This window comes from Sinocyclocheilus rhinocerous, unplaced genomic scaffold, assembly GCF_001515625.1.
Source record: "Sinocyclocheilus rhinocerous isolate Xijiao unplaced genomic scaffold, SAMN03320098_v1.1 scaffold226, whole genome shotgun sequence".
Taxonomy (NCBI): domain Eukaryota; kingdom Metazoa; phylum Chordata; class Actinopteri; order Cypriniformes; family Cyprinidae; genus Sinocyclocheilus; species Sinocyclocheilus rhinocerous.
The window spans coordinates 86,173-102,815 of record NW_015631726.1 but is presented as its reverse complement, the minus strand read 5'-3'; the positions used below and the strand labels follow the sequence as shown (position 1 = coordinate 102,815).

The 16,643-nt window shown below is 35.3% G+C and overlaps 1 protein-coding gene across 2 annotated transcripts in view; it reads right to left on the bottom strand.

Annotated features, from left to right (window-relative positions):
- Positions 1-16,643, bottom strand: part of LOC107741900 (voltage-dependent L-type calcium channel subunit beta-4) — a 30,058-nt gene that overhangs the window by 11,484 nt on the left and 1,931 nt on the right. The window contains exon 2 of one of the 2 annotated variants that reach the window (XM_016554695.1): positions 15,166-15,249. In XM_016554695.1, coding sequence (XP_016410181.1) covers positions 15,166-15,249 — 84 coding nt within the window. Of the gene's footprint in view, positions 1-9,368; positions 9,641-15,165; positions 15,250-16,643 lie in introns of those variants that run through there. The other variant, XM_016554696.1, reaches the window with a different exon arrangement.

The following is a 16,643-nucleotide window of genomic DNA, read 5'->3' as shown; positions in this document are numbered from 1 at the left end:
TTTACATTCAACAGCAGAAGGAAACTCATACAGGTTTAGAACAACAACAGACCTTTAATTTTTGGGTGAGCTATCTCTCTAAAGCAGCCCAATTTAGCTGCTGTTAAAATTTGTGTCAATAAGCTTGTTTTTACTTAGGCTAGTATTTTTTATTTATTTATTTTTAATATTGAAATTGGTAACAAGAATTGAAGTGATTTCTGTTAAATAAAATATCTCCTTTTGAATTGGACTTTCAGCTTTGTAACTTTGCAGATCTTATTTATGCTCAAATAGCAACATTACAGACTAACTAAAGTTGAAAAAGTGAAAAAGCATAATAGGACCCCTTTAAATCCCTTATAAATTACTATAATAATGAAGGTGGTATCATTTAATGTGCCATATTATATTACAACATATTACAAAAAAGGTGTTCCAGCTGTCAGGAAAAATATCATCAATGTATCCCGTTATGCAATTTGACAGATGATGCCCATGTCTATTTTTTCTGTGCTGGGGTTGGCTAAAGCAGTCTGATGTTGTTACCATCACAAGAGCTGTAAAATACACACTATTCCTCAACCACCTATCTGCAGAGAGATTGTACTGCATTAAACCTAATCGAAAGCAAAAAAAGATAGAAGATGGACAAACAGAGCACCGTACAAGTATCTGACAGACACAGAACTATAGTACATTCAAGAGCAACTAGGACAGAATCAGAAACAATGAGTCAACAAGGCTCAATAAAATAAGAAAATGATGGTCACTAGGGACTTGGTTGCTTTGACATGATAAAAAACCAAAATCTTTCATATTGTTTGTTAAAATTGCATTTAATATATCTCAAATAAGTCAAGCTTATGCACCTTTCAAAAGTTTGGGGTTCATAAGATTTTTAAGAATTTTTTAAAAATAAGTCTCTTATCCTAAACAAGGCTGCATTAATTTGATTTATATATATATATATATATATATATATACATTTAAGAATGCAGCAGCCAAATTAAACTCTCACAAAAGGCGATTTCTTTTTACTAAAAAAAAAAGAAAATGCCTGCATCCACCATAATTTCATTATTTCTTCTGAGTGGTCTGCCTCCTCTTCCTTATACCGTCTCTGATCTTGTCCTGTCTGGCTGCAGACAGGTTGAACAGACTGCAATTCCAAACCTCTGAACAGATTGCAAATCCATTTTGTGCTGCTAGCACAGAGAATATGCACTTAAGCACACAAAACTCAGAACTTTAAGAAGTGTATGTTAAAGATGCTTGATGATTCTTAAAAAGGCAATCTGTTACATTAAAATTCTATTTTAATATATTTAAAAAATTGATGGCAAAGCTGAATTTTTTGCATTCTTCAGTGTCACATTATCCATATGTTACATTGGCAAAAATTAAAAAAACCTTCAACAAGGGACCCAAACAAAGATAAAGGGCTGAAGAAAGAACAAAGACAAGAGATTCGGCAGTTTGATGAATCTCAGATGCCAACACACACGCATCCCAGTAGTGATGCCTCATCAAAGAGAATCTGATTCTATTCCTGGTATCTTCTCAAAGGTACATTGAGACATCCATTATGTCTAACTGTATGACATCATCACTTCCGCAAGTTCACAGTTACTCACTTTTGCCAAGACAGATGTTTCTAGTACTGTGGGAAATGAAGGAAGTGGATGAAAAGTGCACAAGATGTGTCATTCTTTTGTCTTAAGTAACTTGGCGACTCAGGATGAAGCAACCACTGTGAATGGAGGCTGGCAACCCTGCTAAAAAGATCAACTTAGACCAGCTCAGAATTGGTTCTGGTCTACCTGGTGGATCATCAGCATCTCTAGATCTCCATCTCTGTTCACTTAATGACTAGACATGACTAGATGCTTCAGTTTTTTAGGCTCACGACCCTGGCCAGCACAATGCCCTCACTACTGGCCATCACACTAGATCATGGACCTCCATGGCCAGGATAGTCATGTGACCAATGTTACATAAGGCGATGTGCACTGAGGCGAGTCAAGTGTCAGGAGCTGCATCTGCTCTTGATGATATCAAAGCCCCTGTGATTCATCCTCGCAGCAACTCTTTCCATGTTCTCATTCTCCAGCACACATTAGGACCACTGGACCATCAAAGTATTCGGTTTAATACTGCAACACAAACAGTTTGAATCTTCAAACTGAGCTGATGCACAATGACTTTTACGAGTCAACAAACACTGTAACATTTGCATGTGTTGCTGTATTATCAAGTTCAGTGGATCGCAGATGGTGGATCACGAGGTCTGATCTAAATAAAAACAATGCTAATTGCAAATACATTGCAACTTATTATACAGGCCTAAACATGCAGTTCATATTGCAAAAAGTCTTTTAAAGGAAAATCGTGTCACTATTTACTCCCCCTCATGTCGTTCTAAACCTGTATGACTTTGTTTCTTTTGTGGAACACAGAAGTAAATACTTAGAAGAATGTTGGTATCCAAACGGTTCTGGGTCCCATTTGGATACCATGCTGGTATCCAAATGGTTTTGGGCGTTTACAGAATCTGCAGTCAGGCAATCACTTCACTTTAGAAAACATTACACCCCATGGCCAGCTGGTTTGCTTCCTCTATGCTGCCGACTCAGCGATACCGATGGTTGGATGGAGAGAGATGGCAGGGTGCAGGACGGGAACATTTCCTCAGCAGATGATAGCACAGTTCCTCTTTCTCAGGCTGCCAGCACACTTCAACCTGAGGTCAAATATTTAATTTTCAAGCAATGAATGGTTTAATTGTTAAACAGTTATCATCTTTTTACATATAGTCATGTATAAATGAGTCATTTTTTAAAATATTAAAATATTATATTTTTTTTACAAAAATCATTTAATTTTAAATCAGTTGTTGATCATTAAAATTACCTTTGGCCACGCAATGTTTGGCATGACACATTGATAAGAGGGTCATAAATACATTTAAATACAGTCCCTGAAGGCATAATTCATCTTCTGCACTGTCCAAGTCAATCCCATAAGAGAGCTTCTCAGAAACGACTTGGACTATCAGGTAAATTTTTACAAATTGCAAGCAACTGAGGTATTCGAATTAAATTAGTTCATTTAAAAGTAAACATTTTTTTTTTGGTACCTGTCTGATTTTTAGCAAGATCAACTAACAGAAGTTAAAGTTATGCAGACTACATTTTGCCTTGGACTGCATGTGCTCCAAAAGACTTTGTATACTCATTCAGACAGATGAAGACTGTAGATCAACTTAGCAAAATTAAATTTATACTTCCCATTACAATAAATATAGGCAAATAAAGCCGAAAATGTATACTGATCTCAAACTTGATACATCAGAATGAAATGAATCTATCTCTTTCAAACAGGATTTTTCGGAAACATTTGCTTGGGGAGATGAAAAACACCTTAATATGAGAATGTCCGGAGACACATTAGAATTTCTTACTCAAGCACTTGGTTTAGCATGAATGCTCATGGAAATTATTTCTGTGCCTCGGCTATCACAACCTACTTAGCAGCAAGACAGTTTTATAAATGACCCAGCTGATGTTTATTTATTACCACACAGCAAAATCTATTAACCAGTGCTTCCAACTTCAGAAGGAGCCATGATTGGTATGCAAAAAACAGACCGCAAATCAAAAGAAAAAAAAATGTTGACGTATTTCATTAAAAAAAACTATTAATATTTTCCCAGTTAGATTTAGTCAAAGCAGCCATTTTATATATAAAATTTTTTTCCCTGAGAAAATCCCACCACCATTTTGCATCTTGGTTTAATAGATTGTCTCTTCGGACTGTGGAGAGTTTTGAGTTCTGAAAGCTAATGTTTACATAGTACTCTTTTTATAACAAAACACAAACAAACAGTTATTATAACAAAACACAAAAAGAACATTTTTCATGTTATGACTCCTTGCTGTATATGCACACACACACACACACATACACACACACACACACACACATACAATACAAATATTTTTATACATGTTCAGTATATATTAGAATTAGTGCTGTCAAACAATTAATCGCGATTAATCTTATCCAAAATAAAGGTTTTTGTTTACATAATATGTGTGTACTGTGTATGTTTATTATGTATATATAAATACACACACATGCATGTATATATTTAAGAAAATATGTTGTTTATCTATTAAATACATTTATATATGATATAATTTATATGACTATAAATATATACATGCAAACACGTAAATATTTTCTAAATATATGCTGTATGTGTGTGTCTTTATATATACATTATAAATACAGTACACACAGAATCAGAAACAATGAGTCAACAAGGCTCAATAAAATAAAAAAATGATGGTCACTATGGATTTGGTTGCTTTGACATGATAAAAAAACAAAATCTTTAATATTGTTTGTTAAAATTGCATTTCAATAATATATCTCAAATAAGTCATGCTTATGCACCTTTCAAACGTTTGGGGTTCATAAGATTTTTAACAAATGTTTTTTTAAAGAAGTCTCTTATGCTCAACAAGGCTGCATTAATGTGATTTAAAGTACTGTAAAATCATGTTATACAATTTAAATATTATTACAATTTAATAAAAAAAAATCTATTTTAATATATTTTCAAAATTGATGGCAAAGCTGAATTTTTAGCATTCTTCAGTGTCACATTATCCATGAAAATCCTTCTAATAGACTGATTTGGTGCTTCTTATTAATGTTGAAAACAGTTGTGCTGCTTACTATTTTTGCGGAAACGGTGATAGATTTTTTTCAGGATTCTTTGATAAATAGAAAGTTCAAAATGAAAAACATTTATTTGAAATATATAAAATATATATACATTTAAGAATGCAGCAGCTAAATTAGACTCTCACAAAAGGCGATTTCTTTTTACTCAAAAAAAAAAAAGAAAATTCCTGCATCCACCATAAGGCGTTTATTTCTTCTGAGTGGTCTGCCTCCTCTTCCTTATACCGTCTCTGATCTTGTCCTGTCTGGCTGCAGACAGGTTGAACAGATTGCAATTCCAAACCTCTGAACAGATTGCAAATCCATTTTGACTGATTTGGTACTCAGTACACACACATATATTATGTAAACTAAAACTTTTATTTTGGATGCGATTAATCGTTTGACAGCACTAATTAGAATATATTTTTAGATATTAGACTTTTAGTTACTGTGTTTAAGAATCCTTTTAAGGATTTACTAAAGAATTTCCTTTTTTTCAGGACAATTTAAGTTAATGTCTGGGGACAACTTGTCCCCAAATGACAGTATAGACAAGTAAACCCACACACACAATGGCTGAACCACATGCAGCTTCCATGTACTCTACCTCAGTGCGTACACTATTATCTAACCACGTCAAGTGTGTGGGCTTGGGTTTGTCAAGCCACACGTTCTGCTTATCTTCAGAGATTGTACGCCGTGAACATTTTTCTGTGATGCCAGTGAGTCTGAGAGCATTTGGGGCACTCAAAGTCCACTAGATCCTTGCCCTGTATTTCTTTGAAAACAAAAGCAGATAAATCGGTCAGTGAAAAAGCATCCTCCAGTGAGCAGATATGCAGATGAATCACGAGGGCTGAGGACCAATGCAGGCAAGAGCAGTGGGTAATTACAGATAAATCTCTCCACAACACAGCATGAGATCACTACCATTTAGGGCCACATCTGATGAAAGCAAATACTTAACCATAAAAAGAGAGGATGATGAAAGCTTTGTGTCACATAGTAAGCCATGAAAGGTACAGTACTTCTACTATCTAATAACTGATCTTTAAATCAGTTGCAACCCAAAATTGGAATTAAGTCCTTGAACTGTTCCCTTGAAAACAGCATGTTCGTGAATTCGTTCGTGAAGCAGACATTACTAGTTCTAGATTTATAGAGCCAGATTTTAAACTCATTTTGAGATTGGTTAGATATTGAGGGAGTTATTACAGTTTACCCCAAAAATGAAAACTCGCTCATTATTTACTCATGTCATAGCAATATATGCAATTCTTACTTCTGTGTAAAACAAATGAAGATCGGAAAAAAAGAAAAAAAATTCTAAATAAAAGTCATACAGGTTTGGAACAACATGAGGGTTAGCAAATTAATTTTCATTTTGGGATGAACTATTGCTTTAACTGCTCTAATTCTGTCCAATTTAGTTAACAATTCACTGAAAAAAAATAGTTTAAAAGAACAGTCACTATCATCCATTTTTCTCTAAACATTTACCTTAAAACTATTCTGAAAGCAATAACTTCCACTTTAAATGCAGTATGAGATAATGTTTGAACTGGTAGTTTGAAACATATGCAGTTGCTTTTATTAGAAAGCAATTCTAAATATAACAGTGCAGATCTAGTTTGCACAGTTAGACTGACAATATGGAACACCATCAGTGTCATAAATATAAAAAACAGGATACACGAAACAATTACACGCAACGAATAGTACACGCTTGAACCCTCCATTACCTTTAATATTCATAAGCTGTAAAGGAAGAGGAGAAAATAGAGGCAGACACAATTAGACCACAAGGCTATATTAAGATCATCAGAGGCCACCAGATCTGAGCTACTTTGTCATTATTTCATTCTTACGACATAATTTCCATGATATTTCTGCACCACATAATTCCAGAGAAAATACTTGCTGCAGGGTATTAAATTGTCCTCCACACAAATTAAACAGCCTCTCAGCATTTCACAGTAGAGAACAGATACTCTGCTAGACAGATAGACAGACAGATAGACAGACAGATAGATAGATAGATAGATAGATAGATAGATAGACAGACAGATAGATAATCTTGTCTGAGGATTTTGGACTTCTAAATAATTTATTACTTATGGAAAGCAGACAAAATTCATTGGACCCTCCTGATTGAATCCCCACTGGTATATGGTGTGAACACCTGCTGCCTAATTGACAGAGCTAAAATGGGTAATTCACCGCTGGCAAGATGGGCTTTTAATAAAAACGAACTTGTGAACTTGTCCTTTAACTAAGCTAGAGTGCTTTATCAGTTAGGTGAACGGAGATAAATCATGATGATTTCCTTCCAAGAGCCACTGATCAATAAAAGCCCAACAGAATGCCTTTGGTATTTAGGTTGTAAATGGGATGTTATGTTAACATATATGATGGTAGGACAAATTCAGATTTTCTGATCACTTGTTTTGTGAGGCTGTTAACAGTCAGTGACTTGTTTAAAGGTGACACACCTACAGTAAACAGTAAATGTACAACATATTTGTCACAAAAAAAAATCATAATTTAAGTGTCACAAAATGTGACATAATGAATATATTTTAAATAAAAAATTGAACCTTTCTGTTCACTAAAAGTAACTCATACATATTATTCATATAATATTTTATGTTTCTCACCGAGGCTAAATCAAGCATTCAATTATAACAAATGTCATAACGGTGAAAAACAAACAAACAAACAAATTAGGGATGCACCGATAGGATTTTTTGGGGCCGATACCGATACCGATTTTAACAAACACTTATTGGCCAATTCCGATACCGATATTTGTCAGTTCCTCTCTTATTTGAAATGTTGGCATCAAAATAGATTTTAATTAATAGATATTTTATGATTAATCTTCTAATTTGTTTTTGTATACATTTTTAATATTTTTTGTAAGTTTAAATATGTATGAGATCTCCTTTACTACCTTTTACCCCCCGAAATCCCCGATCTGTATATATTTGTTTACTGTTAGTTGTAATGAGTGTTTTGTGTAATTCGCTGTATGTTGATGATAATGCAACTGAGAGAGAGAGTTTAATGTGCACTTCTCGTGCTATGTTTTGTTTAGCTCTTATGGTGATTTTGTTGGAGTGAAAAAGGACGCAATAAACGTAATAAACCATCAGTAAAGTTTTGGTCATCATTCAGATGCGGTCCGCTACACTTATGAAAGTTACAAAAGTTATTTAGTCAAGAATAGTGTGCGATCTTTTGTCTTTTGTTATTTGATTAGCATTAAAGTGCAGACAGCAACGCAGTTCATTAATAAACCATCGGTTTGTTATATCGGCCTTTTTCCTTATATAGCCGATATGCCGATGGCTGTAAATTGAGGAAAAATCGGCCGATAAATATCGGCGGTCGATACATCGGTGCACCCCTAAAACAAATGTATGGACATAACACAAGAGGTGTCTTAAATCCACACAGTTACGATTTATTATCGAGGTTTATCAAAAAAAAAAAAAGACTTCCTTTTCTCAAACCTTCTTAGGTCTAACTAATAACACCAACATACATAAAAAATAAAAGGAATCCTTCATTCAGACCAACTCACAAATCTGAACTGCCAACTTCCTATTATGAAAAGTGCAAAAGCGGGAGAGAGATGTTCACCCGAAAATGAGTTTTTCCTGTTCATGTTCTTCCAAAAACTCAGTGGAAGTCACTGGTCTTCAATGTCATTTGATTCCCAGCAATCTTTAAAATATAATCTCTCGTGTTCGGCAAAAGAAAGAAATTCATATGGGTTCGGAACAACACAACGGTGCGTAAATGATGACAAAATGTTCAATTTTGGGTGGATCTTCTGAGGAACATAAAATATATTTTGAGATTTGTCTTAGTGAAATTAAATGGGCTCCAGTGTTGTTTGGTTCTCAGCATTCTTCAAAATATTTTTTTGTGTTAAGCAAAGCCATACGGCCAAAAATTGATAAGATCATATCAATTCGTTTTCCAGCTCTGACTTTTGCCAATGGTAACACTTGAGTGGAATGTGGATAGTTTGTGATTCATGTTAAAAAATAAGGCTGCACAAGTGTTGAAACTTGTGACTGGCTGAATTAGGAGACTGGCCTTCGCGTGGCTGTAACCAGTACAGACATCAATGCTGAACATTATTGCTACTTCCATGGGACTCGTTTATATCTGATCAAATGATGCTAATTAAATTAGCCCTCCATTACAAGCAGAAATAAAGTGGCACTTTAAGCAAGCGTTCCTTTTGAGAGTAGCTGTGCCACACTGAAAATCCAACAAAAACAACAATGCATGCAAGCTAAGAGGAACTAAACCAGTAAGCAGTGTGGCATTATTAGCGACAGCTCAATGATATGGAATAACAGGCTACCACAACAGCTGACTGATGCTCTCCCCCGACTGCTTCTCCCACGATGCATCTGACAGGCAGAGCGAGGTTTGGAGAAAGAGTGGAGGTGACAGTGAAACAAAACCTATACACATGCACACACACATACGGATCCTCTCCCCTCCCCCAAAACACTCACTGGGACCAGTAGCTCCATCCACAAGCTGAATTCCTCCAGCCATCCTCAGAGCATCTGTGTGAGCATGCATTCATTGAAAAGAGTGTGAAGATGCACACATAGACCCTTACTCACCGCCTCTGAGTCTTCAAATCCATGCAGGTACAAATTGTCGTACATGGAGGTCTGATATTCCCACGGGATCACCTTAACGATCAAATGCAAATGTGGGATAAGGAAGCTCCAGCGAGAGTACGTCTAACAGTGCTCTTACAATCCCCTTTCCCACCGAAAGAGGAATGTCAAGCAGACGGCAGTCCAGCCCCTTTCGCTCCTGGAGCCAGCGTATTGTATTAATGAGGATGAAGCGTGATCGATCACATCATAGAGAAGTGGGGCTCTCCCCAGAGGCTGCAGAGACCTGGCATTTTATCAAGCTTCCACAAACAGAGCAGGAAAACAGAGCCTTCCTCAAGCAGAAGCTGATGACAAAGCAGCGAGGCCATCTTCTGATTGGCTGAGAGGAGCTCCAGTAAGAAAGGACAAGTGCTCTCTTCTGTTGACTGTTATAGGAGGAGGAGAAGGGGTCTGCAGGGTGCTGACAGCATTCCACTCCTTGACCAGTGTTTTCTGCAATTTTTTCTCACCATTTCTATTTTTGACCATCTTGGATCTCACCTCTTTTTTCTTCATCTCTTTCTTTCATCCATGTTCACATATACTCCACTATTCATTTCACAATTCATGCATTAGTTCACATACACAGTAAAAATGAGGCGTTTGCAAAATTAAACTGGCAACAGCTCGCATGGCTTTTAAAAAATGCTTTTTTAATTTAATTCATTTACTAGAGTGAATTTACATTTTTTCAAGAAAAAGCAAATTAATTATATAATACTTAAATATATATATTAATTACACTGTAAATAAATTATTATTATTATTACTCACTATTATAGTAAAATAAAAAACTCAAACAGTAGAGCATGACACTAGCAACGCCAAGGTCATGGGTTCAATTTCCAGGGAAAGGTAGAACTGATAAAACATGTACCTTGAATGCAGTCTAAGTCGCTTTAGATAAAGGCGTCTGCTCAATATGTAAAAGTAAATTGATATTATTATTATGTGTTTAATCTGTATGAAAGTGCTTGCTGTCTTAAACTACTGACAACATTTGAGATAAAACCATACTGCCAAACGCAAACCTTCACAATTGGTATATGAAACACAACAAGTGTAAACATCAACTAACTGATCATTTTTCATTATTTCATTGTATTTAATTATTCATGTTCTAGAGCAAATGATAAATGGAGCTAAACTACAAACCATTTTCTAATGTAGGCCTAAGGCCTATTTGAGTTAAAAAGCTAAATTGAGAAGCATTAATGCTGTTCCTGAAATTTAAAATAGAAAAACTACAATGATAAAGTGAATCTTTACAAAGCAGTAACATTTTTCAGCATTATTTACTTTTGAAAAATTTAGAAGTAAAAAGATCTAAACAATTTATCAGTATTATGCAATGCAAATATATATACTGTATACCACAATGGCATAACACAAAAAAGCAAACAACAACCCATCCTTATAAATGTCCCAGGTCCCTAAATCTCTGTAACCACCAGTTTATGGCAGATATGAATGATGAAACATAAATTGAGAGCTTGACATGACAGTATTGAACCAGACTGTTCTTTACTGGGTGTAGGCCTATCAATACCTCTGCTTTGTGTAATTACATTCCCATGAATGTGGAGAAGCTATAAAACATCAACCCCATCTTGGGGGTCACTAATAAGAGCATATAAATTGCAGCTATAACCAGACATAACAAATGTACAGCTCTTTTTTCCCCCTAAACCTGAACCTGTGCATCTTTTAAATATTACTGTTCAAAATTCAATCATCATTGCTCCAATAAAATACATGATATCCCTGGACAAACAAAATAAAATTAGCCCAATATGAGACATATTTCCATAGAGATTTATGTATCATTAAACATGCAATTTTTAAGGTTGTGTTGCATTTCTAATTCTGTTATTGGTTCATATTTCCCTTGATTTCACTCCAGCTACTGAAATAATAAGAAAACCACGACCAATCAGGTCTTTTCAAGTAATTACATGGAAATGAACTGAGGGTGTTGCTGTTAATTAACCACTGCTCTCTCGAGTATAAAACTCTGGCACACATCGCCCCCTGTAGTTCACAAAGCACGTCTACATGCCTGCTTTTCTACTGGAACAAATTATTCTGAGTAAAAAATTACTAAAGCACGCTCACCTCTTTAATCTACTCTTAATCAAATAAACTCATGAAGAGTCCATAGACATCAAAAGAGAACAAGAGCAATCTATACGTTTCTGTGTTTCAACTGGATCCACCGAGAAGCATATGATGAAATAATAATGCAAAATGTAATCTATTATTTAAAATAAATATATATGTTGAGAGAATGAATACTGTTCACGATATGAAATATTTACATCTACCAATAAAAAAATCGTACTATTATAGATTATGATTCGTAAAATGTACATGCATACTTAAATGATTTAACAATGCATACTTGTTAGTTAAATGAAATAGCCTACTCCTTCAGATCACAACTGATATTTTCATATTTAATTAACAAACATCTTTGAGTTACTGTGGATCAGCTATCAGAGTGAAAGAGCAGATAAAACAAAACACATTCCTGTTACTAAATGCATCTTAATAGCCTAACCCTGTAATAATTTTTGTTTCCTTTTTAACTGTCATTTGAATGGCTGTAATAATTCTACAAAGAGCCCACTTGCTTTTTGTGATTGTTTATTATGCGTCTTGTTTCCTGATTCCACTATTTAATTAAGTGAGGAAAATCTCTAAAATCTGATATGTCAACATCTGATCATCAAATCAACAGTCATGCTAATCTTGCCCACTGCTCTTGAGCTTTTTTGGGGCCTATGGTCAATAAACACAGCAGGGAAGCAAAGAAATAAATGAATTACTAAAGAGTTTAGCCATGTGACCTACACCAGCGAGATTAATAATTTATACAAGCTCCCAATGATCAGGAATTTTAAATGCGTTATTATGGATAGCTATAAAAACAGCAACAACTTCCAACAGCTTGGGCTAATAAATCATTTTAAGTCTCTCTACATCAGAATAGGATTGTTTCAGCTATAAATTCAAGGCAAGTTTAAGCAAGTTTTTATATGATTGCCTGCAGTCTTGTCTTTAACCTTGATCTCAGCAGGTTTTTACCACCCCTGGATTTTCTAGCCTCATTTGAGCAGATCTCTACAGAAGCAAGACGTTTCCTCTCAGCGACACCCAATGCTCTGTAATAATCTTGCACATACATCTGGAGATGCATAGATTAATTTTCCAGAGGATATGGGAGTATGCATTAACCTCAAACCATAAAAACGCAAACTGTACAAAAAGTCTACCATCTAAATCTGAGGTTCTCATAAATGATTGGGAGGCTTAGGGAAGAATCCAACCGGAACCTAGTTATTATGATCACATCTAAAAATATATACATATGCAAACTTTATAATGTAGGGTGTCCTCAATGAAGGGTCTTAGTTGGCTGTGAAACCACCTCTATGGCCAGAAATAGAGTGTCCTGGAAGTCAGTCAAAAAGCTGAATTCCCAAGGATCTTTGGGGACCTAGATTCTAGAATCATTTGCAGATAGGCTGTAGCATGAGCTGCGTGCATAAGGTGACTGATGAATATACCAATATACCAATAAAAACAAATGTAACAAAACAATACGTATATTGTATGGTAAAATATCATTAAAGTTATAAAATGCATATACATTTTCACTTAATAAAGTAATAATTCATCTGGAAAGAGGCATTAGCCATGTGAATCATTATATTTATTTAGATTTTTTTATTTGCTTCTTCTTAATATAACAAATCTAAAATAAAAAAAATAGTCACCAAAATGCCATCTCATAGTGCTTGTAACATCACTGTTTTTACAGTGAAATATAAAAAAGGATTACAGTAAATGCTGTTTGGTGACAGTATAGGAATGAAGGCTTTTTCCTGTCCAAATTATGATTTAATACACAAAGCTTTTGCCTTACAGCTGCACAAACTCTGCAGGGAAAACTGTACCGTCCTCAAACATGTGAACAAGGGTAGATTCAGGGACAGCTAGAAAATGCCACATTGCAAGGTCATTGGTTTCCCCTGGGATACTTTCTTCTTCTCTGCAAACTCATATATCTAGATGCATCTGACGACAGGGATTACATCATATTTCCATATTTCCATTAGGAAAATGGACTCTATGATTTTATATGGCATGTGCTGAAAGAATATGTACAGGCTTGATTTCAAAACTCCAAATCTCAAAATATATTTTTTTGAGATGTTATGAAGATCCATGCCAGTTCTATTCAGCTAAATGTCAAACAAGTTCAGTTGGAAAGGTAGCCATGAGCAATTTATATTCATCTGATGACAGCGAGGATTCGTCTGTTGCTTGGAAACCAAATGACCTGTTCAAAAAGCTGCACAAGAGTATAATTCTTTGAAAATCACACAGAATATATATATATGAGAGAGAGAGAACTGTACAACGTGTACAAAGTATATTTCCAAAGGATTGTAGCATATTATACTAGCTTGTTTCCGCCATGACAAAAAAGGAAATTGCGACTTTTTATCTCACAATTCTGACTTTTTTCCTTGCAGTTATGAGTTTATAATGCACAATTCAGATTTTTTTTCTCACAATTCTGACTTTTTTCCCTTGCAATTCTGAAAAAAGAACTGATGTTAACTCACAATTCTGAGAAGACCGAATTATGAGATATAAACTTGCATTTTGTGAGAAAAAAGTCAGAATTGTGAGACAAAAACTCAATTACAGAATTGTGATATGCAAACTCAGGAATGGTAAGAGAAAAAGTTAGAATTCTGATTTTTTTTTTTTTTAAGCAATTTTGAGCTTATAGAGAAAAAGAGTCAGAACTGCAAAAAACAAAGTCCACATTGTGAGATAAAAAGTCGGAATTATTATTATTATTTTTTTTAATTCAGTGGCGGAAACAGGGTTACATAGCATAGGACTATGATTTGGCATTAAGGCGCTGAATTCAACTACAGTACTACATATAATCTGATTCAAAATATGACACATTTTGAACATTAATTATTATGCAAAAATTCTAACGAGTCATTTAAACTGAGTAACAACCCTCCAAGTGGGAGCATGTTGTCATCATTGGCAGATTTGAAAGAAATATGTGTATTATGGAAAATGCGAACTCGTTGGCTTCTATAAAAAGTATTACGTAACCCAGTTTTGCACATTAGGCACATGGAAAGTGGATACTCAATTATCCACTGAGAATATTACTCACTGTTCAAAACTCTTCAAAATGTCCTACGCAGAGTGAGCTACCCTTAAAGGGGTCAAATGATGTTGCTAAAAAGAACATTATTTTGTAGTTTCGCTTTCACAACAAAACACACAGCGACTCCACAACATGGCAATGGCGGCAACAGCAAGTATTAAAGTTACGCCTTCTTTCTTTGCGTGAACGTTTGGGCGGCGTTATGCAAATCTTCTCACATCGTGACGTAGACATGTGGGGTGTGTTAGAACGAGCCGTTTTAGGTAGGCGTGGCTGACTCTTAACTTTTATAAAGAATATCTCTTTGGATTTGAGACTTTAGTCTTTGCAACTTTACAGATCTTCTTTATGCACCAAGAGCTTGTAACACTCCAAAGAGAAAGGAAAAATTGAAATCGCATCATATGACCCCTTTAAAACGAAGACTCAAACAAAAGAGTTCAATTCATTGCAAAACAAAAGCAAGTGTGAGAGTGCTTCAGAGAGTCATATCACAAACTATTTAAATGGAGACATTATATTTCCATAATCTACATCATCCTCTCTCACCTGGCGGAGGATGAAGCTGGTCGATGTCGTACTACCGTCAGATCTCTTAAGTCGACTGCGCCGTGAGTAGGTGCCTCTGTTCACCTGCGGCAAAAGAACAAGCTATTAATCTATTCCTCTTCTACCGGCAGAACAGGGACACATTCATACAAACACATACACCCACGTATCCTACCACAACACTGTCAGAGGGGTCTCAATGGGGTCTGTTAGCTATAGGACTTACTGTCAGAGTCAAATGAACTGGCAAAAGCATTTCAACGATTAATCACTTGCATTAATCATCGCTGTTTTGTACGTCAGTATGAAACCTACAGCTAAATACAGCAGACATAAGGATATTTGACCTATCCTGGGTGTTACGCGACTAAAAGCTTGACAGATAAGGAGGGTCTATTGAGATAGATGTCAAAGCGCATCACCACAAGGAAGCTGAACTCTGCAGAGCCACATAGACATCAATGCAATGTGTTGAGCAGGCGAAACTGCCCTTCAGTATGGCTGGCCGCAATGCAGTCCTACACTGAACCACTTCTGAGTAGATCATGCGGTTAAAATATATAGTAGTTTGTTGTGCAAGAAACATAAATTTTATGGCCATCGGCTGCATAGGAAGCACTGATGCTTACAAACTGGGTCAGGTCATGCGTTCTTTACAGGGAAATCAATGAGAACATGCATTATTTAGCAGCCTAATTAAAGACCAATAGATCAAACTGACATCCATTAATCTTTAGCACATTCAGGATTTGGTTTTAATGATCCTTTTAATTGTATAATCAGCCTGTGTAGAGTAAAGGGAGAGTTCACCCCAAAATGAAAATTTTCTCGACATTTACCCACCAATATGACTTTCTTGCTTAGGTAGAACACAAAAGAAGGTGACAGAATGACAGAATGACAGACTCAGTTACCATTTACTTACACTGTATGGGAAAAAATGCAATAAAAGTGAATGGTGACTGAGGCTGTCAGTCCCTAACATCTTTTTCACAGAAAAAAAAAAAAGTAATTTGAGTTTGGAACATCATTACGATGAGCAAATCTCTCTTCCTTCGGCTTGCTCCCTTTTTTTATCAGGGGTCCATTAAGGTGAGCAAATGATGACCATTTTTTATTTTCAGATGTACTGTCCTTTTAAGCTATTATTCCACATAATATATAAGTTTAAAACACAAAACATAGGAATTTTACTGTGACACTACCATGGTTTCTTGACTATTTATCATATCAATAGCTTTTTTTTTTTTTTTGGACATGTATCCTGTCATTCTTTCATGTACATCCAATTACAGTAGTATATGAAAATTCCATCTGTACCAACAATAAATGTAGGCTAACAACATCAAGTCATCCATCATAAGTTAATGGAAATATTACAAGGACATTCAGAGGTTTGTATTACAAGTGGAAAAACTAAAACACAAACATGACAACAACAATGCAAGTGTTTGGTGCAGATATGCAATTTATATATA